At 34.5% G+C, this 26,226-nt stretch overlaps 1 protein-coding gene across 1 annotated transcript; it reads right to left on the bottom strand.

The window, feature by feature from the left end:
* Positions 1-564: 564 nt before the first annotated feature.
* On the bottom strand, positions 565-5,922 carry LOC104904923 (TIP41-like protein). The gene is made up of 8 exons (XM_010693342.4): positions 5,689-5,922; positions 3,546-3,731; positions 2,670-2,760; positions 2,363-2,473; positions 1,563-1,622; positions 1,428-1,469; positions 925-1,053; positions 565-791 (listed from the first exon to the last, which is right to left on the bottom strand). The coding sequence occupies exons 1-8, from the start codon at positions 5,826-5,828 to the stop codon at positions 681-683; spliced, it is 870 nt and encodes a 289-aa protein (XP_010691644.1). The 5' UTR covers positions 5,829-5,922; the 3' UTR covers positions 565-680.
* Between the last annotated feature and the right edge of the window lie 20,304 nt (positions 5,923-26,226).

The following is a 26,226-nucleotide window of genomic DNA, read 5'->3' as shown; positions in this document are numbered from 1 at the left end:
AGTGGTAGTAATTGCCAATGAGCATTTGGTAGTGGGAAAAAGATGGGTTTTTTTTAATTCTGATTCGCTCTATTCTTCCCGAGTGAATTGGTAATTAGAACTTAGAAGTATCTATTTACCCATAACATGGAAATGATAGAGAGTTCATTCCCTTTCATGGCACGAGATAGAGACATTTCTGCGACCCCCCAACCCGGCATTTCTTCCATAATGCCTTGGCTTCAAAACAACAATGAAATTCCCCACATCAATTTTTTTAGGAGGTTGGGCTCCATTCAAGTCAGGTCTATTTCTCCTTATCCCTCCTCCCTAGAAGTTGAAAATCAAGCCCAGGACTCGATTCCTAAAATTATGTCTCGTTATCAAGGGGGGTAATAGCATCGCCGGCTTCTGCTTGAGCATCATCAAAGGCTTCTAGTAGTTTCGTTATACATTAATATCCACTGGAGACACCTTTGATGCCTTCACAATTCACATGGTTTATAGCTCTTCGTACCAAGTAGGCGACATTCTTTCTTCCCTTAATACTATTGCAAATAGACATATTCATACATGAAGAAAGGATTCCATTAAGAATAACATCAATTATCTTGAAGGGGTTGTAGGATAACAATATAGTTTCATTTCAGATTCAATATACGAGTTTTATCAATAACCACTGATAAAGAGCTGTTACAGCCTTACATGTTGGTAATGAATTTAAGCTTTTGTGTTTTATGCATGATGACAGGGAGCCTCTCGCTAATGATGCTTGGATCGTTATATGAAGCAGCATCAACTGGATACCCTTTCTGCGATATTCCGAGAAGAAACAAAATTCCAGTTAAAAAAACAGAGATCATAAGACCGAATTAGAGAAGTAAACAGTTGCAGATATGCATTGGCAGTACAGAATAGACAGCCCAGATAAGCACAGTTACTTACCGCGGCCAAGGCACTAAATTTACCCTCTCTCCAGCAGCTATCCCGAAGAACAACAGGAAATGAGGATTCTCCAAAAATACAATGCAGACGAGTGTCCCGTAGTCTCATAAGCACGCCGTCAACTCTTAGCTATATACAAAAATAAACCGTGATTAGATGAGTATCTAAGCTGAAAAAAGAACAGAAAAACGTAGACCAGTGTGCTCTATACACAAACAAATATCAAGCAGCACCTCTAGATTGATAAAGTAAACATAGTTCAAGGAAAAGAAACCCATTGAAATTTCTTATTGAACAATTCTCTCAACTGATTTGATGAAAGCTAACAAGTCAGTTAATTGCTAGCCCCCAGTCTCACTTCAGTTGCATGGGGAAGGCAACATACATCTCCCCTCTACCCCTAATGGGCCTTGATAGGAGCGTATTAGAGGTAGTATTATATGGATTTACAGGAAGGAGATGTATATATAAAACGAAAGGAAAGCTTAAAGTTCATTACTCACCCAAAATCTGAAGAGAAGAAACCAACCACTGGGCATAACTCTCTGCAGAATTACATGTATCTAATCAGTGGTCCATGTGGCCAAAAAGCACACAAATCTTTTTCATTGATCAAAATATTAACGTAAAAATTTTACCACTTTGGCAGTCAACAGAGACACTCCATTGTCACCTAATTCATCTTCATATAAAATCACCTGTTCCCATTGAAGAGCAAAAACAACTCAGGTAATGATCAATCCACTCTGATGCATTAAAGAAAAGAAACTAGTATATAGCTCATAGCAGCAGAGAGGGGCTACAGCATCCAAGACATAAATCTAACTCTAGATTTTCAAGAAAAATTGAAAAGGAGAAGCTCTATTACATGGAATCAATATATCGATGCAAAAATGCAAACAGCTAATAAACTTAGTGAATACTGTGTGTTTAAAAAACACATCCTACTCTGCGACCAAAAGCAAGAACTCCAACTTTGTTAAACTACAACACAAGCCTTGGAGATCGGTGAACAAAAATATATATTGCAAATCTAGAGTCTCGAAGGGAGAATGGAAAAAAAAAATTGGAGTCCAAACGGGTGAGAAGGCAAGGTAAAAAGAAAACATTTGGTACACCATTCAGGAAGTGTAATTCAACTAAAATTAATTCACAAAGTCGAGGTAAATGCATATGAAAACTTGTGGCAAGATATATGAGAGAGATGATAAAGCCTTTAAAATGTGTTACTAATAGTTTTCCGTAATTTCTAGTCACAAGAAGCCATTATGGAAGATGAAAATATGAGGGCCTTCTGCAATGTTAGCAAAATAGACTAATTATTGCACCATTTGTGAGGAGTGATGTAATTGAGATAGGTACAAGAGATTTGAAGATGCATGGGACATATTCGATGGACCTCAATGGAAAGTGTTCAACTGTTTTATCAATTGACAACCTCATCATAGAATAGAATAGGTTCTTTTGATGCCAGAGCAACCATATCAATCTTCTCCTCACAGTCTTCCCAGCAAAGACTAGGACCACCATCCACAATGTCCCTTCCAACCTGATCAGAATGAAATCTGAACGAGTCAAAATTTATGATCAGTTGCAAAACAAGAGCAAGTTCTATAATTCTTGGGAAACCGAATTTCTGTCAGGATAATTACATAATAATAAATACACATGGAGTAGATAAGCATGAGATCTATGGGAAAAATAATACCTTCTGTGAGGAGAAGGAAAGTTAAAAAAAAACACACCTCTTCACTATTTGTGTATACCTCTTCACTTCCACAATAAGGAGTAGTGAATGTGTAATCATAGTCTAATATCACCTGTTGAAACGGTTGACTGCAAATATATGAGAAATTCCATGCAACTAAATTAGACTTTATCTTCAACAACAATCATCAAGAAGCCAATTAATAAGTATTTAATACAAGAAAAGGCACTATAACAAAAAAGGACCAGAGGCTCAGGCTGCATATGCAATTGGATACTATAAATCAAATCCATTTCCACATGCAATTCACTATAGATTCATAACTCATAAGACATTCCAGAGCACACTTTTAGCCAGCACTATACTAACTTCAAATGCTTTGTCACCATCATAATCATTAAAATGAACCATGGCCTAGCAATAAACAATTTCCACTAGTGAGAAGGCTACTTTCACCTTGCTCAAGAAATCATAACACCATTTGTTTATTGAGCTTGTCCAGATCACTTGTTAACATGACCAACTGCGCATGCGAGACTTATAAATATCAGACTACATATCAGTTCCTCACAAAACACCTTTTCCACTTTTTTTCTGAGTAAACAGCTAGACGCGGAGGTGAGCTTCGAGGGAACAGGCTTACAGGCATGGAGAAAAATGTTCACAAGCTATTTGGCCCCTTACAATATGTCTATATCTATGTTACTCATACTTTATCTTCAACCACATGCCACAGAATGTTAAAAGTCTCCAACTATAGAACTGTGCCTGTAGTGGATTAAGTGAATAATTTCCACCTATAACTCAAATGTTTCAGATGAGGTGTGCTATGATAGCTACACCAAGCATGTTATAAATGAGCCTCAACACAATTGATGGAGTTCGAGATCCCATAATTGATGAATCAACTAACCTTCTGAACTTCCACTTTGCTGCAGCAGGAACTTCGACAGGTGGCAGTGCTTCTTTCTTCCAGCCAATTAAAGCATCATATGCATTGAAATGAATCTTAGTGCCACTAGCTAGATGCTTAAGAACTAAAGAGCTGTTTCCAAATATCATTTCAGGGAAGTGAGATGTTTGAAGTTTTTCTTCCCAACTGCAAAGACACAAAAAAGCAGTAAAGCAAGTTAAAAGAAAGGCAAGGAAAGAAAAGGCAGGTAGAACTAATGTAAGTATGACTAACTATTACTTAAAACCAATAGTTAAAAAATGAATGAAGGTCAAATATCAAGTTCAATAGATAAAAAAAACATACGTTAGGACACTACCACTCTAGAGTCTGAACTATTAAGATAACATACTATGTTACATTGTTACTCTCAGTCTTTAGCATGCCATACCCATGACCAGCATGCATCCTCTTAAACACGTGAATCCTTGGTATGTCTTTTAACTTAATCGAAAAAAATGTACTTTTCGTTTCTAAATACATGCAAATCTTTGACTTTAGTATCAATGGAAAATCAAGACGGAAAGTTTGGGTAACAATGGATGGTGTAGCAAATATTCTTTCATGTACTTATAGAAATGGAGAAGAAGCAGCTTAATTACAAGAGCTTGTAATAGACTTCTTTGCAAGGAGCTGGAACTGTCCGGTATGTAGAACTCTGAGTAAAACAAGTCCTTAGCGGAACTGAGAAGTCTAGTGCCTCCCGTTAAGGTCGGCATAAAGTCTTGCATACATTTAGCCTAAAAACATAAAAATAAGTGCTTGTATCATAACTATGTGGTTCCACTTCATCAAGACAATCCACCTATATAAGAAGCATTAAACTAAAGATCAGCAAACTTGTATACTTTTGGGGGTAAGAAGGGCTCCAGAGCGCTCTTCGATGTGTGGAGGCTTTAAGTGAAGCATGAGTCAAGAGAGAAGACCTCTTTACAGATTAGTGAGAAACAATGGTTAAAGGCAACTCGAGTTGATGAAGAAACTCAAAAAATGGCCAAGTTAGTAATAGGTTTGTCATAGAGTTGTTTGGTCTATTGTAGTAAAAGAGATGAGCCAAAATCCTACATGTTTGAGAATTTCCTTCCTATTGGGCATAAAAAGGTTTTTCTCGTTAAAATCTCTCTTATCTTTGTTTTATTTCAAATCATGCTTTTAATCTCCATATTAAGTAAAGGCATAGTGTCTACTCTAATTTCCCCCCTCTTATAGTCGTCCAAAAACACCTACGAATTGAGGAATCTATTTCATGTTCCATATTTTAGAATAAGAGTTGAATTTGCACATTTATGTGGTCTATTTTTGAAGGTCATACAAAAACATAAGAATACATAGAGACAAAAGTTACTTTTTAACAACAAGTCTAAGTGAGGACACCAAACTCGCTCCATTGACATCCCTACTCCGATGTCTCACAATAAGCTTAATGCCGTCAAATCCCAGTGCCCAACCCTGGACAGGCGGTGGAAACCTATGTTACTCAGATACGGATTGAGTATCTACTCAGATACGGGTGTCCAAGTGTCCGACTCGACTAATTTGTAGAAAGAAGTCAAGTTTTTGGTTTAAAATGAAGTATCCAAGTAAAGTGTCGTGTCGGACACGACACGACACCCCGTTTTTGAGGTAAATGAAGGTGTCGGAGTAACACTGGTGGAAACTATCAAGCTGGAGAATGGAGAACGGTAGGGGCAGAGGGAATTTCCGGTGGAGCAATGAAATGCGTACATATATATTAATATATATGCCGCGCTCTCCTAAAACTCGCTTCACTCATAAATGCCAAGTCGCAAAAGTTCAAAATAATCAACAAAAATTAGCTTCAGTCACCGAACTACTGAAAGATATAGTCCAGGAATATAATAATCAGGATCAATTGCAATGTAAATCAATTCCAGACTTAAAATGCAAGTCAACTGCTAGGGCTAAAATTCACTTCAATTCATTCAGTCGACAAAATCATACAACTACATAACACAAATCATATTAATTCTAACAATAAAACGATTGATGTTTTTGATAATCGAAATTCCGAACAATAAAAAAAACATGAGAGAGCAAAATAATAGAATTAAATGGAAACATTAGATAGAGAAAGAGAGAGTACAGTTGAAGTTCAAGTGACGTGAGAATGGAACGCTTGCAAGATTCGATCTCCCAACCACGAATACGCAATCCTCGCCGTCCATCTGTCAAGGATTCTGCACCAATGGCTTTCAGCTCTTTCTCGTCGATCTCCACCTCCATTGTCGCCCCTGCTTTTTCTTTAGGTTGATTATATTTGGGGAAGAACTATAGCTTGACTTCTTTTCCAAGGTTTTGGCAATTGTGTCATACAAGGAACTGCAAAATACTTCTATTCACTTGGAAATTTGATTGTTAATCTCCATGAATTGTAAAGTTTGTATATCAATTATCAAGTGCTATTTTTGTAAATTAGATATTATTATGATATGATAAATGATCATATTTTCATAATCGCAACTCGAAAAATATAAAATATGACCATCATCAACTTTGAATAATATGACAATAAATTTGAAATTTAAACAACTGAGTACTCACCAAATTGTTGTTATTATTATTAATTAAAGCGACCTCCATAGTTGAAGCCCAATTATAATAATAAAAAAAAAGTGCAGCGACGAGAGAATACTTACGTGGTAAAGGGAATAGTGTTTGTGGTGAGTGAAATTATATTCTCAAATTTGCTATGGGGTAAGTAATAGTTGTGAAATTATATTATAAAAAAAAATTAATTAACCATGGTTAAGTCAGGCATAATTTTAGATGATGTATTTAGCCTTTTTTTTGCTGTATATAGCACTTATGATATTTAATTGTGTTTTATTGTTAGGAAAAAAAGGTTTAAGTAAGTCAATATTAGGCTTGTATGCATGTTTTCTTATATTGAGTTTTAACCTGTTTTTGACTTATTTAGTAGGTTACTTATGATACGTTACAATGTCCCTTCTTCTAAAACAAGCGAGGGAAGCGAGGGTGGGGTGGAACATTGTAATTTGTAACACGTATCATAAGTAACCTACTAAGCAAGTCACAAGCAGGTTAAAATTCAATAGAAGAAAACAGACATATAAGCCTAACTCAATCAGGCATAATCGAAAAGTAGACTTAAAAGGAAAAGATTGTGCAAAGGTTGACTTATTTAAAATAATTTTTCCTTAATTTTATTCACGACTAAATATTTAACTTATACAACTAGATATTGGTGACATTTGATTCTGAAAAAGCTCATAAATTTGCAAAATTTGTACATCAAGTAGATCAATTACCAAATATATTATATTGTGGTCTGGAATGCAATTTGAAATGGTTTTGAAGAGGATTTGTATTTTTTTATTCGAGTAACCCCGTGTTTATCATATGAGTCACCCAATTAATTCATACTAGTAATGTCATTTAATATATGAGTAACCTCAATTAATCTTACGAATAAACCCAATTAATTCATACTAGTAACCTCATTTATTATTTATACAAGCAACTTGATTTAGTCATACGAGTAATCCCAAAAGTTTACAAAAATAACCGCATTTATCTAAACAAGTAACCTCATTCATTCATAAAATCAAACTGATTAGTAACCTCATTTATTCAAATGAGTAACCTCATTTGTTCAAAAAAGTAACCTCGCTTTTTTATACGAGTAACCTCATTAATTCACAATATTAACCTTATTTAATCATACAATGATCCTATTTGATCAAGTAACCCCAATTGTTCACAAAAGTAATCCCATATTATTATATGAGTAACCCCATTCTTATCGTATGAGTAATTCAATTAATTCATACTAGTAATATCATTTAATCTATGAGTAACCTCATTTAATCTTATGAGTAACCCAATTAATTCATACTAGTAACCTCATTATTTTATACAAGTAACTTCAATAAATCATACGAGTAACCTCATTTAATCATATGAGTAACCCTAAAGGTTCACAAAAGTAACTACATTTGCTTGTAAGAGTAACTTTATTTGTTCATAAGAGTAACTCCATTTGTTTATAAGTATTTGTGCATAAGGGTCGACTTCAAAAGATCATATCTCACAACAACTTAATGTTTTGGGAAGATTCAAGTTGGAGATGAAAATTTGGCTCAATAGCTTTCCAATGGCTAGTCAAAAGCTCGATACTGATGAGAAACGAGTGAGATATGACCATTTGAAAATGAGCTGACGGGGTGACAGCGTGTCACGCGCGCGACCACACTTGTAATTTCGCGTGTGGTCGGTCACACGCAAGACACGCTGTAGATTTATAAGTACAATCTATCATGTCTTTTTGGTGCATTTGATTAGTAATTATAGGCATATAGTGCAAAAGGTTTTAAAACCTAACATCTAGTTGACTTCGTCAACAAGTAAGAAGATTTTCTTGCCTTTCATTATATTACAAGGATACACGTATCATTTCACAAATCCAAAAGATATTGATACATTCTTCAAAAGTAAAAGAGTACATCGTGAAAAATCACATATAAAAATACAACAACCAAGTAGTACTTGGTCTAGTGATTTGATTTGTATCCCAAAACTTTGAGGTTGTGGGATCAAACCCCACTAGAAGCACTTTGGAGGTGGGGATTTCGGATTTCCCCTTACCATTCCCCCTACTTCCAAGGGGCCGTGCCTGCAAACTCGCGCCGGATTGACTTGTGCGAGGTTCCGATCCTGTTAGGACGGCCTTCTTCTTACCTTTAAAAAAATAAAAAATAATACAACATAAATATTTTATCAATTCGACCGAGTTTTAATTTTTTTTTTTTTTTTTTTGGGGGGAGGGGGGTTTAGAGAGAGTCACAAGCCAATAAGAACGAATGATGTAGAAAAGTTGTGTACATGAAACTTAATACGAGGTTAGCTCCTCGAAGAAAAAATTTAGGCCTACTGATGAGTACACTGTACATATACTAGCACCAGTTGGAAAACAAATCTCTTATATCCTATGGCTTTTGGGGCTCAATTAAGGATTGTTACAACTTACAAGAGAAAAGATACTGCAGTGGGCAAAGGCCAAAAATGACCAGGCCTCGTAGTGGGCAACACTAAAGATGACAAAGGCCTCGTCAAAAGATAATTCCGAACTTGAACCTCCTAAATCCTAACTAGACTAGACAGTAGGAAGGGCCGCGTAAGGTTTGTATTGTATCTCAAAGAACAAGCATTTATATAGTTCTGCTTACTATTTAAATGTTGTTTGGTAAATAGAGTTTTAAGACAAGAATTAGAGTTTTAAACTTATATTAGAAAATTTGACTAGTTAATCATTTAACTTGAGTGTTTGATAAATAGAGGTTTCGGTTAGCTGATTATGCTTAAAAAGCTCTTTTTTAAAAAAGCTAGGGGAGGAGCTTTTTAACATTAGAGGTTTGGGAATAAGTGTGTCAATTACATTTATGTCCTAATGTTGTAGAAAATTACATTAATATACAATAAAAGGTACAACAATAGATTGTGCACATGTTCTTATTGGGTATTTTACACAGTTATGTAACAATCAGCTATCAACTACTTACCAAGCAAACACTTTTATAAAAATAGCTAATACAATCAACTAGTCAAATCAGCTAATATAATCAACTATCAACTATATAATAAGCTAACAACTTACAACTATCCGCTAATTGCCAAACAGGGCCTTAATCTATTAACCGATAAGAATTAAAATGATTATTATTTTTTAAAATAGCTTTAACGAGCAAGTAATGCATCGTAAACATGTTTAGGGTACGACTTTATTACTAATTATAAATTAATATCGGTAATTATTGTGCACATGTGAGTTGTTCCACATTAAATAATGAATACAGAAAGTTCCACCTTATAAGCTAAAACTTGGTAAGATTTGAACTTCCCCCGGTCCACAGGGAAAGCCCTCTTCTCGAGATTACAAGGTCAGTCATCGGTCGGACCGACTCGCGAATAGTTACTTATACTATCTATTGCTAATTGGTTTTACTTTGGAACCTCATTTAGGCATGTAATTTAATTAAACTTTCCTCCTCCTTATTAAGTTGTCCAGGTCCATTTTCTATTATTCTCTCAAATGTATGTTCAAAATTTCAACTTTTTATAATTTTTCCAAACACCTCATCAGATATTGATGCTCAATGGTGGATTATAAATCAACTAGATTACTATTTTGAAGTACGATTTTGATATTTTTTTTTTCCATACAAGTTTATTTTACTACCTTTTCCATTGTAAATCATTAAGGCGACAACATTGTACATAATAAGCTAGTAATATAACTAGTCAAATTCCAACTAATGGCATCTCAAACAAAAAGCCAATAAATTAATGCTTAAAATTCAATCGAGGCGAAAACTCGTTGATATAAACCTCCTACCCACACCCCGCCCACTGAACTCGGACATATGGTCCATAGACTGATGAGGAGGTCCAAAATTGACAGTAATTTGGTCATCCAACTGGCTTTGATAAGCCAACACTATCAACATTTTGTCACCAATCACCATAACTTCTAACTAAAACGTACTACTCCATGTTCATTGTTTAGCAGCATTCCTCCGCGTAAAATTAATGTTCATGGATTACAACTGAAACTAAAAAGGGTGGACTGACATTAAGTGTGTGACAATGTACAATTCACACTGAGACATCCCTACCAAATACCAATTCTTGCGCCGATAAATTGGTGATCATTTTGTGAAGCATAATATATAATTAGTTTAATGAAGATTATATATTAACAAATATTAGTGCAATATAGAAATATCTGATTAGCATTAGAAGACGGCGGCATTAATATGTGTGGTACGAGAGAATGGGGAGCAACAAATCTTTCTGGAGGGTATTGTAAGATTGGTTTCTATTTTCTTAAGCTTATGTTATGGTCGGTGCACACCATTTTACGCTTTGCCTAATTATTTTTGTTCGTATATACGTGAAGAGCTGTACCTTAATCTTCGCAGGAGCAAACATGCATGCTTTTCTTTTTTTTTTTGTCTTTATATGTGTTGTATAAATTATTTAGAATGAAGCCGTTAAGATAAGGTTATATAGACTAGTTTTATATGCACGCGATGCGTGCGAAAATATGTAGAATTTTTTTTTTTTTTGAGATGTAGAAAATTAAATTAATTGTTAATTATATCTAATAAATTAGGGATATTTGAATTGTTGATGGTTTTTTTTTGTAATGCCTATTTTTATTTTAAAAATTAATTAGGTAGTTTTTTTTTTTTACATTTTCTATTTTTTAATTAAAGTAGGTAGTTAGACTAGAGATGTATTGAGGGTAAAATGGGGTTTCTAATATTTTGGTGTCCTATCCCTCTTCCCATATAGAATAGAGATACATACAAATGATTTAATCTCCATAGTTGTTACTTGTTACAATTTTATCTTCATAAATTATTGGATGTAGCTGTGACACCGTAATTTATGATGTAACAATACAAAATTAGCATTTTTTTGTATAAAAAAAATTTAAATGACATGAAATAAATGACAAAATAACATTAGATTCATGTCATTATTTGATAGTCAATGTCATTTTTGTTGGGGAATGTGTCATTATGTACGTGTGGGACTTTGTTACACAATCGGCTCGTTTGATTAGTGGTCATAAATAGTGATAATGGTAATGTAATTTAGTGTAGATTTTTTGTCAAGAAGTTCTCATGTCAAAGATCATGGGAATGAAATCACAAAACATAAAATTTCCCTTTATAAATTTCCATTACTACTCAATACCACCTTCGCAGCCCTACTAAGTGAAGGGTTGCACTTTTCTTCAAAAAGCGCAACCCTTTTGTTATGTAGGGCTGCGCTTTTGAAGAAAAGCGCAACCCTTCACTAGTAGGGTTGCGCTTGTTGAAAAAGCGCCGCCCTTCCTTTTTTTTTTTCCTAGTGCTATCTTTAAATATATAAAAAAAGTACTTTTGTTGTTATCGTTTGTTATTTTCAGATAGTCTTTCGATTATATATTCTAAAATTTAACATAAATTAAAAAACCAATTTATGAGGGGAAAAAAGTTAAAAAAATAGTACCCTACATAATTATTAAATAACCAATATTTGATCATTATATAGACAGTATTAAAATTCATAGGTTAAACATTAATTACAAATCATTTTGCAAACAGCTAAGGCAAATTTTTTTAACAAAGACTCCCATGCAAGAAGTTTCATAGCAAGTCATTTATACCATCGACAATTATGAACATATATGTCATAGAACTTCATTAATTAGCTAGCAGAATTATAAAGATAAGAATATTAAATATGGAATAAAATAAAGATAAAACGGATTAACGGCCGCCTAGGCCTAGTTTCTTGGGCATAATTATTATTAGTATTAATTAAGGATGTGAAGAACAAAAGAAAGAGTTGACTAGAAATTAGGGAACCAAATGAAATGACCAATTATCAGATAGGTGGCGCATGTTAGGAAATAGCCTCTTTTTGACTTGATTTTACTTAATTTCTATAGCACGTGAGCCAAATTTGTAGGATGGTTCCTGGATGATGGCGCCGGGGGTGCGCATTATACCCCCAGTACTTGTTCATCAATATGTTCCACGTGCATGTTTGGCCGTACGAATTTTCCTTCGTTGCATATTTGCATATCTCGTATCATCAACATATTGAAAGGAAAGGCGGCAACCAGCCAACCAAAAATATTAATCATGTAGTAGTATGTACTTCTATCCATTTAATTAAAGAAAATTTGCGTAATTGTCATCTAGTTTGAATTAGAGATGGTGTCCAAGATCTGAGCTCGAATTCCATCTACATTACCGCGTTTAGTTGTTCATTAGCACACAAAAAAAATTAGAGAGAATTTTCATGTCAAACGAAAACTAGTGAGAATTTTATTTGTTGCTTTAAATATATACTTCATGCTTTTGTGTTTTATCTATTTATTTAATATATTTCTTATTACTAGAGATAATGAAATCAGATATTTCTTAGATATACTTGAGGTCTACGATGAATATATATATATATACATTAGCGTATATATATATATATATATGTCAAGCTTCAATAACCGGGAGATATGACTAGGCCAGTTTCATTCAAACTAGATTCAATAGGATTCTAAAAATAAATAAATTATATCACCATATTTTAGGAGAAAGAGAAGAAATCATAATAATGTACGTACTTAATTTCTTTTCCTTTTTCTACCCTACTATTTTATACTAGTTGGCCTTTCTTAATTGTACAATTTTTCACTAGCATACCGTCTCTTTTCTACCTTAGTACGTGGAGTTACAACTTAGAATAATAAACATAATGATTTCGAAGAAACGGTGGAGATACAATACACAAATTTATCATTTTTTATAGGTACTTAAAAGTTAGAAAGATTTATTCTTAAATAGTGTAATAAGCAAATAATATTTAAAAGTAGGAACATTAATAATTTAATAATATTAATTGACATATGCTTTTATTACAATATATCAACTATCATCATTCGAGTTTAACGCATGAAAACAACTATCTAAGTTAGGGTTAAGAAAACAATTATCTAAGTTAGGGTTTGATCTCTTTTTATGAATGCAAACAACATTAAAAAGTTTGATTTGGTAAAAATTTGTGGACATCGATTAATTTTTTTTTCTAATATATAGAAGCACAAAACAACATTATTTTATAAAAGAATAATTTCAATTGTTTTTTCTAAATTTAATTTTTTTTTTAGAACGAACTTTTACCAAAGCTTTAAACATGTGTCTCGAAGACCGAATACAGTCAAAGGTATGGTTAATTAAAACCTCTAATAACACCATGCACATTTCCTGTAAATACAACATAGGATAAAAAAAAAATGTGTTTATATTATTGACTAATTCAACAACAAAATTATGAATTCGATTATCTAATTTATTGCAATAATGGTAATTTCCTGTTTCTTTCCCCCTCTTTGCAATACACGTTTGCTCCACTTGTGGGATTATGTTTTTGCACATTATTTTCTTGGGGGATGCGGGTTGGTGTTTCTTACGGACGACGACCACCTTTTCTTTTTCGTTATACTATTCTTTATTATATGTCTTATATATTTCAAACATGTAAGAAGAAAAAAAGGATGATTTTTGTTGAAATTAGAAAAGACTTGGACTGTTATGCTGTAATTTCACCAATAGTCTTTCTTCCTTATAGGTCACTTCATGAGTGATCGAAAAAGTAAAAGAAAAAGGTGTGATTGGGATATGTGTATGCTTAAGTTCATAAGCTACATCATGATGTTGGTGAAACTTTGCTAGATAAAAAAGGCTTTGCATGTGGTATGTGCCTAATGTCCTTAGCTTAACATGTTCTACTATAATCTCATTATCTTCTATTTTGTGTCGACTGAATTATTATGTAGTTACATATGTACGCTGTCATAAATAAACTATCTCAAATTTATTATATTTTACATGTTATTACTCGCTTTGTTTCAAAATATAAGGCATTTATGCTTTACAAAAATTTGTTTTGGCCACAAATATCTCTCAAATACGATAAACAAAAAATATAAAAATTATACCGTTGGATTCGTCTTGAAAAATACTATAATAATATTATTTTTTGAAATTTTCTATCAACATAAATTGAGAGTAATTAACGGTCAAAGTTTGACCTCGAACATCGTGCGTGCCTTATACTGTGAAACAGAGGGAGTATATATGTATCATAAAATATTAGATAAACCCTATATTAAACTCTTTTCATATGCCTTGTTAATCGTGTCGTTGTTAATTGCCAAATCTCATAAATTTTGACCTTATATATGAAATAAAAAGATTATCACGTGAGATTTTGTTGAATTCATTTCAATGTATATATTTAAAATATTATATTTTATTATTTTTAGGCAAATACTAATGAATGTCAATGAGGCACGGGATAATAAGGAGTCTATATTTAATTATATATCACTCTCTTAACATGATTTTTGTTTAAACGACTTTTGTGTTGAGATAAGTTCCTTTTCCAATACCTCGGAGCATCAATTAATTGGATATTATTATAAATTTATAGCATAAAATTGACATATATTAATGGACATTGGATAATATTGCATCTTAATTTAGAGATCATGCATATAATAAATGAGAATTGGTTATGTGACAGAGAGATAAAGGGTTTATAATGGATTGCAACATCCATACCCAACATTATTCTGTTGCCCTTTGTTTCAAACTTTCAGTTTCTTGTACAATTTGTACGTAGTACTATGGATTAATTATTTATTCTGGTTTTTTTTTTGGACGAGTTATTTATTCTGGGTTAAATCTGCTGTACTTTCCTTGATACGCATTAATGCATGTAATGATTTTCCTTAATGTTGAATGATGCTCAATCTGCTTGGCCTTATAAAAAAAGATATATTCTGCTTATTTTCCTGGAAATTGCCTGACCATTGTTGGTAAATTGTTCATCTTTGTTTCACTTGATACAAATATTACACAGATTCTTATTCTATGACCTCGACCAAAAGACCTTAGAGGCCTGAATGTATTTGGACTCATACACATCTTTCCTCCTATATGATTTTCAAGTAGGCGCCTGGTCATACCATGCAAAGCGATATTAGAGCACCATTACTCATGAGTGAAAAACTCAATCAATGCAAATTGATAATGGAGAAAAAAGTGTTCTTAATCACAATTGAAAAGAAGATCATGAGGTGAATGAGACTGATTGGGGCAAAAAAATGAGTTGGGGTGAGTGAAATGTTGATCATGTGTGGGAGTGGGACCCACTGCCTGGTCAGCATTTCTTTAATTTTTTAAACACGCTGACACGCGTGTCAGCGCCAGTTGCAGCGTGCCATTTGGCCTGTCACTCACGACACATGTCCTCTTTTAATTGGACAACTAAAATATAATCGTTGTAGATCTTACAACGGTTATATTTTAAAAAATATATATATAAAAAAAATACCGAATCACTTCTCGAACCGTGAAAATCGGTGACAAACCGGTGTGGGCCAAGATTTTTTAGCCCGTGAACAACCCACCCAAACCGTGAATTTCATGATTCGGTCCTGGACCGTGAAATCTCAGCCCAGTCCACTAGGTCCACTGGTCAGCCCGCCCAGCCCGCACCAATGACTATCTCTAATTTTAGCAATATGTTATCTCTTTCTCTCTCTTAACATGGGGTTGTTTTTTTTATCTCTCTCCTCTTCGTAGTCTTTAACCCGACATTACCAGTAAAAAAAAAGTAACAAGTAAACTTAGACTTTGTTTTTTTTGGACTTATTTTCAGTTTCGTTTAGTTAAATTAAGTTCAGTTGTTATTATTATTATATTATTATTATTTATTACTATTATATCATGATATTATTCATTATTATTAATATTAATTATTAGTATTATTATTATAATGATAATAATAATTAATATTAATATTAATTATTATTATTATCAATTATTATTATTATTATTGTTATTATTATAATAATTATTATCATTAACCGGTTCAATTTTCAATTATACTCCACTCAAGAATGCTAACATTTTTTTCTATATTTTTTAGAGTAAATGATGATGCAGTAGATTATAGAAGTAATTGAAAACTGTGTTGAATTTGTGGTGTTGTAGTCTTGTAGACTTAATTGATGTAGTGCTGCGAGAAACGACAATAAGTTATGGACATGGAGATTATTTGGTTTATACTACTATTTTTTTGATGTTTTGGGCAAAACAAGAATGATGAGCGAATTGATTTATTGTAATCTCTATATTTTTTTTATACATTATTGTAATTTTTATATAATTGGTAACACAATGATTACATGCTCATAAGTTTTTCTTTTCATATATTTATTAATTAGGTTTGCGGAATACTTGAACTTCCATTTATGCTCCCTTTGAATATTCTTATTAGTGATGTTAATTGGAACTTATGTTTAAACAACTTCAAACTCACGTGGCTCAAATTCTGAATCCGTCATTGGCCGGTGATGTAGAATGAAAACGCTGTACATCCCAAGTAGAGATGGCCAACAGTGCGGGCCAATCCAGCCCATCCAACCCAGCCCACCTCGTGGGCCGTCTGGGCCGGGTTCGCAAAAAGTCTGGTCCAGCCCAGCTCGAACCGTGAAATTGGTGGGTGGGCCGTGGGCCCGATTTCTGGAGTCCAGCCCACTAAAGCCCGCTACTAAAACCGCCCAGTCCGGACCACGAAACCGGTCCAGCCCAACCCATGAACCAGACCAGCCCAGTCCAAGTTATTATTGAACCAAATTGTGTATATTTTAATCAAATTGTATATATTTTAATCAGATTGCATATATTATAATTCAATCAAATTTCAAAATAATGAAATTATTCATTAATTTTAATAACTGTATATATTTTTATTCATTTTAAAGATTTTATATAACAATAATGAATAATTTCGAAAAAAAATATCTCATGCCAGCCAGCTCTGTCCAGCCCACTAGACCCACGAACCGCCAGAACCGCTTCTCAAACCGTGAAAACCGGTAACAAACCGGTGTGGGTCAAGACTTTTCAGCCCGCGAACCAGCCCACCCAACCCATGAATTTCACGGTCCGGTCCTGGGCAGTGAAATCTCAGCCCAGCCCGCTACGGCCCACGGTCCGGCCCGTCCAGCCCGCACCAGTGGCCATCACTAATCCCAAGTATATAATTAGGTAAAATTCATGTTCGAATTCCTTGATTAAAAGTTGAAAGATTTATTAATTTGTATTAACAAAGACACCATATCTCGACATGGAAAGCAACGTGCGGCATGATTTATTATGGTTGCGCAAATATGGAAGTAATAAGCTTTAAATGGACAATGACTTGTTGCCCATGCAGCTAATCAGATGTCATCTTCATGCATCTCATTTGGACAAAACATCAATCAAGACAGTTTTGTCTAGTCGTATACTTTGGTCATAACCAAGCAAACACTCAGACAGTATGTACTATGCATGAAATAGTATATTGTAGGTAATAATACACTGTAGCTAACAACTAAACACCCTTCAAAAAAAAAAATTAATCTAAAACAACTAAAAAAATTACTAATATAAAGATATAAATTAACATATTATTTATTTTTATTAAAAAGTAAAAACAAGTATAATAAATTTATATAAAATTAAAACTCTCGTTTGAACGTAACCTAACTTATATTTTTGACAAAAGATCAAATCAACAGCGCAATTTCTTTTCCTATGCCCCAAATATAATAATATGAAAATAAAATTTCGTACGTGTGATTTTCTCACTTTCTCATCTATGTGGGTAAGTAATTACTTTAGTGGTCCATAAACTTCCATGTTTGCTTGAACATGCAAAACTGGAAATAAGAGAGTGCATTAATTGTATAACGCTCATCCTTGTTATGGGATTGTTGATGAGTAGTCATGATCCTTGAAGCAAAATTTCCCTAAAAGTTCCAACAATGAATTAGAGAGAGATTGTTTAATTTCTAAACTCATTTTTTTCCTCCTTCAATCTTATCTGTACAATCCTTTTCTGGTCCAAATATTTGAAGTTGATTGTTTGTACTCCATCTTAATTATAAAATACATCATTTTGAAAGATCTCATCATAGACTATAAGTCCTTTGCTATTCAAATTCTACCTAAAAGATCAAAAAGTACAGATATTCATATTAAATGTCACTACTCACTAGTACCACTTATTCGTAGTCTGGAGTCTGGACCAGATTGCATGTACGCATGCATAAATTATGATCCATCACATATTTGAAGCATCTTGTGAGAGTTCAATAAAGCAATTAACAAATTGTGTGAACAATTTATGTTTTTTTAATATATACTTCCTCCGTTACATATAATTACTCGTTGCGCTTCTCAATTCACGGACTCCTAGGCAATTTTTTTTGGAGAAGAAAGTAAAAAAAAAAAAGGGATCAATGTGAGAGGAGAGAGATAGAGAGAGTTTATTACTCAAAAAGAAAGTGTAGTAAGTAATGTGAAACTTCCCATAATGGAAAGTGTAACGAGTATTATGAAACGGAGGAATTACGTACTTATTTGCTGAACATATATATGTACACCTTTCGCTCCAAGTTATTAATAGTAAAATATGTTGTGTATTTCCAGACTGAATTTTTGATATTAATTTATCAGAAAATTTAATAATAAAAGATAGAGTTATTGAATTTTGTATCAATTATTGGTATTTATAGTATTTTGACAGATAAAATCTTAAAATTTAAGAACAATTATATGAATTTTTTTTTTTTTTGGTAATAGTAGAACTGAAATAAATTAAGAAGGTTTTAGTACATGAAAACTATCCATGGTCCGAGTGTTGGCGATTACTAGCCACCCTTTTACAAGCGTCTAAATCTTGTTCAAAATACTTAATACATTCCGGGGGAGGGGTAGATAATTCCTGCCAAAAATTTAAACTTGCGTTCCTCCCTTGGCCAAGCTTTGCCATTGCATCCGCAAGCTTGTTATCGTTTCTCCTTTCATGCTCTAGCTCGATCCCTGTTTCTCCTTGGAGCAACTCCCTACAGTCATGAATAATATGATATAGATTACTTCTAATCTCCCTGTTAGTCTTTATTTCATTAATCGCATTAATACAATCAGAAGCAATTATACACTTGCCCCACTGATGGGTTTTCGCCCATTTCATGGCCATTTGTATGCCTCTAGTTTCGGCCTCTAATGCATTGTAACAGTAAGTGGACATAGTTACACCTCCATGCCAAGCACCACACGAGTCCCTGCAAACAGCTGCCAAGCAAGTTTTTTTTTGTTTTAACAAAGAAAGAGCTATCAACATTAATCTTGAAGGTGGGTGTAAGTGGAGGGGTCCAACCAATATGATCATCGTGATTAGGGGAGTTATAAGGGCTGATTTGGTTTGGGTTCGGTGGTCTAGGATTAGGGGTGTCAGGAGCTTTTCCCACCTTAGGTTGGTTCTGAGAATAGAACCATTCAGTGGCGGCCCAACTAGAATTTTTAATGGAGGAGGAAGAAGATATATTCTTCTTGTTGAAAACCCAAGCGTTACGTCGCAACCATAAACCCCAAATTGTGAAGATGAAATCAACATTAGAAGGAATTAAGGAAATAGATTGGTTATGGTCTTTTATGACATTTAGTTTAAGCCAATCATTAAAAGGAATTGAAGGGTCAAAATTGATTTTTTTTCTCATTCCAGATTTCCATGGCTCTTTGACAGTCTCTTAAGATATGTTTCATGTTTTCCACCTCATTTGGACAAAAAGGGCAGTTCTTTGGGTAGGAATTTATACGATAGTTAATGTTATCATTAGTAGGCATTCTATTCCACCACGTTTGCCATAGAAAGAAGTGGTGTTTTGGGAGGCCCGGGGCCTTCCAAATCCAATCCCAATGATCATGATCAACACTTGGATAGATAAAAGCAGTGGCTTTTTTTGAATTAAATTTCCCAAGGTGAGACCAAAGAGAGTACGTTAGGTCTTTCTTATGAGAAAATTCGATGGCTCTGATTCTGTTGATTATCTCCGGGGGTAGCCTAATCGAGCTTATTTGCTCAATGGTTCTGTCCTTAAGAGATTTTAACTGAAGCTCATTTTCATTTCTTTGGAGAGGGCCTTGTATTAGCGATCTTAAACTTTCACCATTTAGCCATTTATCATTCCATAGATTTATACAAGTTCCTTCCCCAACGACCCAGGCGATACTATGTTTATAAGTCTCCCACCCAGCCCCTATGTACTTCCATATGTGTGAACCTTTTTTGAAGCTCAGGGGTCCATTTCTTTTATTGATATACTTTTCTTTGATTATGTTAGAGGCCCACAATGTGTCATTGTCAAGTTTCCAGCAAAGACGGGCAAGGCTAATGTTATTCATAGCTTTATGATTACAGAACCCCAATCCTCCTTTACTCTTATGGTTACAAATTTTTCCCCAGGTGATCCAAGTTATTTTCTTTTTATCAGATTTGCTATTCCAGAAGAAGTTATTACAAATTGAGTCCAATTTTGCTTTAATTACTAAAGGAAAATCAATTAGGTGCAGTAGTAACGGGGGATCGCTTGTAGGGCTGCATTGATAAGAATAGCTCTTCCCGCTTTGTTAAGGCTTTTGCTTTCCAAGAAGAAAGTTTAGAAGCAACTTTATCAATAATGAAGTTTAGTTTATTTTTTGAAGGCTTTCTATGGGAGAGGGGAAAACCTAGGTAGATACCAAGGTCATTTGTGCTTAATATATTCATTTCCTGCTCAAATTCATCTCTCATATTTAAGTTTGTATTTGGGGAAAAATATAACATACTTTTCGAATCATTTGATTTCTGGCCCGAGAGATTGAAAAAGGAGTTTAGAATGTGTCTCATAGAAGTTAGGGTAGAAGCGTTAGCTTCACCAAAAAGAAGAATGTCATCAGCAAAAAACAAATGTGAAATCTCCGTGTTACCCCCCTTGACTTTGAAAGGTGTCCAATCCTTTGAGTTACAAGCTTCATGGCTAGTCCTAGAAAGGTATTCAAGGCAAATGATAAACAGGTAGGGGGATAAAGGGTCTCCTTGCCTAATTCCCCTAGTTGTATTGAAAGCTTTTGTGCGGTTTCCATTAACTTGAATTGAAGTTTGTCCAGCAGAGACACAACTCATGATTAGCTTTATGGAATTGTAAGAGAAATTTAACCGTCTTAGGCAATGCTCAATGAAAGGCCATTCAAGCCTATCATAGGCTTTCTCGAGGTCAAGTTTTAAAGCAAAAAGGCCCTTTTTCCCTTTCTTTTTCTTCATTGAATGTAAGATTTCCGAAGCTATTATAAAATTTTCCTCCGAACCCCTTCCAGGTATAAAACTATTTTGATTTGGAGAGATGATGTCGTTTAGAAAGGGTCGGATCCTCTGGACAAGGATCTTTGTGGTTATTTTATAAGAAGTGTTAACAAGGCTGATAGGCCTGAAGTTGTTAAGTCTTAGTGGGTTATTAATTTTTGGGATAAGGGAGATCAAGGTGGAGTTCATAGATTTTGGCATTTGAAGGGATGTGAAAATGTCATTTACACAGTTGAAGCAATCCATTTTATTGACTCCCAAAAATGGTGGTAGAAGAAGGCATGGTAACCATCCTCACCCGGAGCTTTAGTTTTACCTATTGAGAACGCAGCATCTTTAACTTCTAACATAGAGGGGATTGAGCTACAGTCAATGGTTTCATTCGAAAGAATATTGGGAGGAGGGGGAAGTGACGCGGAAGAAAAAAGATCTTTATAATGATTAACAATCATATCGTTGATCTCAGTTTGGTTCGTAAAGGAATTACCCACATCGTCTTTTAACATTAAAATTTTATTTGCTTTCCTTCTGAAAATGGCGGTTAAATGGAAAAAACGTGTGTTACGGTCGCCGTTATTTAGCCAGTTTGATCTAGAACGGATGTGCCAATATGCCTCTTCTTGGTCCAAAATAGTGTTTAAATCTTTTGTTAATCTTTCCTCCAGATCAAAGAGAAAGGAATTTTTAGGGTCACGTTCAAAAGCCATTTGGGTACCATGGATACGAGATTGTAATTTCTTTTTACTTTTAGACATGTTATCTTCAGTTTGCACCCAACAAGGAATTTCATTGCTAAGTCTTTGGAGTTTTTCAGCTAAAGAAGTATTTTGCAGGGCCCATTGAGACCTTACCCAGGGGTCAAAGGGAGGGTTTTCAAGCCACATTGGTTCAAATTTAAAGTAGGTTTTACGCATAGTATTGTTAATTTTGTTTAAATTAATTAAAATGGGGTTATGGTCAGAGGACAATCTTGGAAGGTTATGAACTACAACATTAGGGAAATTTTTTGACCAGTTGGCACACGCCCAACACCTATCCAATCTTTCAAGAATGGGATAACTCTTTCTTTTATTAAACCAAGTATACTTACTTCCAATGTAACCCAAATCATAAAGCCCACATCATCCATAGTTTCCTTATATTTTCTCATCTTATAATCTTTTGGAGCATTCCCTCCAAATTTTTCATGTGAATATGTTACTTCATTGAAGTCCCCGAGAACCAACCAAGGGAGATTAACACTATGACTCATATTAATCAGATTATTCCACATTATCAAGGCGCCCATGATATTTAGTATTAGCATACAAAGCAGAAATATAAAAGGGAGGAGAATTTTGGACCTGAATGATTCCATGTATGGCTCTCGGCTCTTTTGTTATGGGGGTGAAGGAATGAAGTCCTTCATTCCATAACATGAGAATGCCACCAGAGAAGCCCTGAGGTTCCACGGTCTCAAACGAGTTGAAAGGCAAGCTACTCACTATCTCCTCCATGCTTTCCCGGGCTACCTTTGTCTCAGTAATGATCACGAACATCGGGTCATGATCGCGGATGAGCTGCCTAATGTTTCGGCGGAACCCCTGTCTAGCCACACCCCTAGCATTCCATAACAGTATTGACATTCCCGGGTTGAGAGGGTGGAGTCTCATGAGCTCCTCTAATATTTCCGGATGCGTATTGTTGTCCAGAGCAACCATTCTTTGAGCTTTCAAGCTGAATAAAATCTCGCTGTTCACTTTTATTTTTATTCCCGACATTCTCCCTTCGTCCTTTTTCGAGGTCCCCCACGCCATTTTCAAAGTGAGCTGAGTGCAAACTTTTGTTAAGCGTAGCCACTTCACGTTGTCGGTTTCGCTTCCCGCTTGCACCATTAACCAATTCTTTGTAATTGATAGGGCTTTTCGCTCTCGCGGAAGTACGGGTACGGGGTCGGAGAGAAACTGAAGCTCCCATGGAATTGCTTCCGCCGAGAATTCGTCGATTGTTTTCAGCATCCACCACTTGAGGTACACTCCTATTATCTTGGATATTTTTGTTATATCCGCTAAGCATGGGAGGTGAGCAGGGACTAGTCTCCCCGGCTCTTCGGGGTACACCATCATCAGGTTTTGGAGCATCGGTGGTGTGTTTTCTGGACTGAGAATTAATTCCTTCAACACCCTGGGATAGACCCTGGACCAGTTTCTCATCATATCCATCCTGAAGAACATTGCTTAATAGTATAAGACAAATAGAGTACTAACAAAGTATTCAATAGTAGGGTCTTTATATTTTTTGTATTTACTATTTAATACAGTTGGTTCAAAAAAGTCCAATAAATAAAGAGGCATTATTTTAGCTATATGCCTCAATTTCAATAATTCACAGACCCTAGGCCTTATCTTGTCCATAACCGTTGCTAATGTTTGCTTTGTTTCTTTAGTTCCTCACGAGTCTTGAAAAAGGACACGATGAGGTACATCTACATGCATTCTCCTTTTGGATGATGAATTATGTTCACAACTTTATACATATATATAATTAATAAAGACCAAAATATTAGATCTTCAACAATAAAAAATAATAAAACATTATTAACCCGTTATTTTAATATTAACTTATTTACGAAACCTTTTGTTACTGCAACGCTAAAAGCATGTCTTAAAAAATTATTGTAATCACTAAAGCTTGTTAGTGATAGATCATAGTTAGTCTCTGTTCTTTTTTAATTCACTAGCATTTTTCAATTGTGTATTCCACTCACTTGTACTACTAATATAACTATATGACTAATAGATCTATATACTAACTTATTTGAACTTTTGATCTAATATCAATTTCTATTTTCTAATATGAACTTATTTGTCTTAATCAAATTTAATCTAAATTGGGCTAGTTTGCAAAAGGAACTTAAAACCTAGATAACCTAAGTCATTATTACCGGCCACTATTAGTAAGTAGGGGTAACAAGTAACAAGAAAGACCATAGACACTGGGACCAAACCTATCACTAGGCATTAGGCAACACAAACTATCTTTGTGTCAAAGTTTTCCCTCTAGGAGTTGTAATTGATAAGATTGAATCTTATACGCCCACTGCCTGTTTGGTAGTTGGTTATAAATGGTGGTAATAAAAATGAATTTGTGAAGAATATCATTGTTCATTCCCATGGTAATGCGAAGTTATCCTAAAGTGTCCACTTTTCTTCTTGAATTTTCATTCTCATCCAATTTCACTTTGTAGGTGGTAACGAGTAATAATGAAAATTGCTTTCCCTTGAAGACAAAAACACAATTTTAGGGGTGATCAGATTGCTTGCCAATGAAGAAAAAATAATGCTTCCCCATGCAAATTTTAAGGGTGTTTCTCTAATAAAATCACTTTAAAAACATGGTTGCTAAACGCAGCCTCACTTTACTAACGCAACCTTAAAAAAACCCAAAAAACCCTTATATTCTTTCTAAAAAAACCCTTTTTCTCTCTAAAAATATTCTCTCCTCCTCTCTAACTGTTAGATATAAAAAACTTCATCGAAGATCTACAAATTTTAATTTGATATTCAATGGACCATAATTTTGACCCAATCGAATTTCAATCTGATGTAAGTTGTGAATTTTTTTTCGTAATTATGATGCAGGTTGTGAATTTTTTTTCGCAGATTCAAGTTGTAAATTATTTTTTCGTAATGTCTGTTTCGTGTAGACTACACGAAACAGATGATTCCGTTTCGTGTAGATTACACGAAACAATTGATTCTGTTTCGTGTGGACTACACGAAACAGATGATTCTGTTTCGTGCAATCTGCACGAAACAATTGGATCCGTTTCGTGCACCTTGCACGAAATACCAGTATTCCCTTCGAAATTCTGAAAGAAAGTTGGACGAAATTCAAAAAACTTATTCGCTTGATATTGAACCCGAAATGTGTATAAGATCTAGTCATTTATCAATTTTCCAACATTTTCGAAAAGATTGAAGAGCTTGGAAACGAATTTGGGGTATAATGGTGGACGAATTTGTGAAATTTCGTGAACCAGAAATCTTCGAAGAGGAAGAGGGTGATGAGAGAGGAGAGGAAGAGGGAGAAATGAGTTCTGAGTGAATAAGGGTAATTTTGGAATTTAGATGTGTTGTACATGGTAAATGAAAGTTGCATTTAGCAACCCAGAAAACTTAAAATTATCATAGCGCATTTACACCAGAAAACTTAAAAGTTGTACCTATTTCATATTCAAACATAAAGCTAATAAAAGAATATTAATCTCTTAGACATTTTATATATGTTTATCTAGAACTAGAGATGGCCAACAGTCCGGGCCAATCCAACCCATCCAGCCCAGGCCAGCCCACCTCATGGGCCATTGGGTTGGGCCAGCAAAAAGCCCGATCCAGCCCAGCCCGAACGTGAAAATGGTGGGTGGGCCGTGGGCCAGATTTCTTGAGCCCAGCCCACTACTAAAACTGCCCAGCCCGGACCATGAAACCGATCCAACCCGACCGCAATGAACCAGACTAGCCCAATCCAACTAAATATTGAACCAAATTATTTATATTTTAATCAAATTGTATATATTTTAATCAAATTGCATATATTATAATAATTCAATCAAATTTAAAAATAATAAAATTATTCATTAATATTATTATTTGTATATATTTTTAATTAAATTAAAATATTTTATGCAACAATAATGAATAATTTCAGTGATTAAATAATTTTGAAAAAAAAAAATTCATGCCGGCCCGTCAGCCCGGTCCAGCCCACAAGACCCACGAACCGTGAAAACCAATAACAGACCATTGTGGGCCAAGATTTTTCAGCCCACGGACCAGCCCGCCCAACCCATGAATTTCACGGTCCGGTCCTGGGCCGTGAAATCTCA

The sequence above is a fragment of the Beta vulgaris genome, chromosome 9 (genome assembly GCF_026745355.1).
Source record: "Beta vulgaris subsp. vulgaris cultivar EL10 chromosome 9, EL10.2, whole genome shotgun sequence".
Classification (NCBI taxonomy): Eukaryota; Viridiplantae; Streptophyta; class Magnoliopsida; order Caryophyllales; family Amaranthaceae; genus Beta; species Beta vulgaris.
Note: the sequence above shows the minus strand (reverse complement) of the source record. Positions and strands in the feature narration are given on the sequence as shown.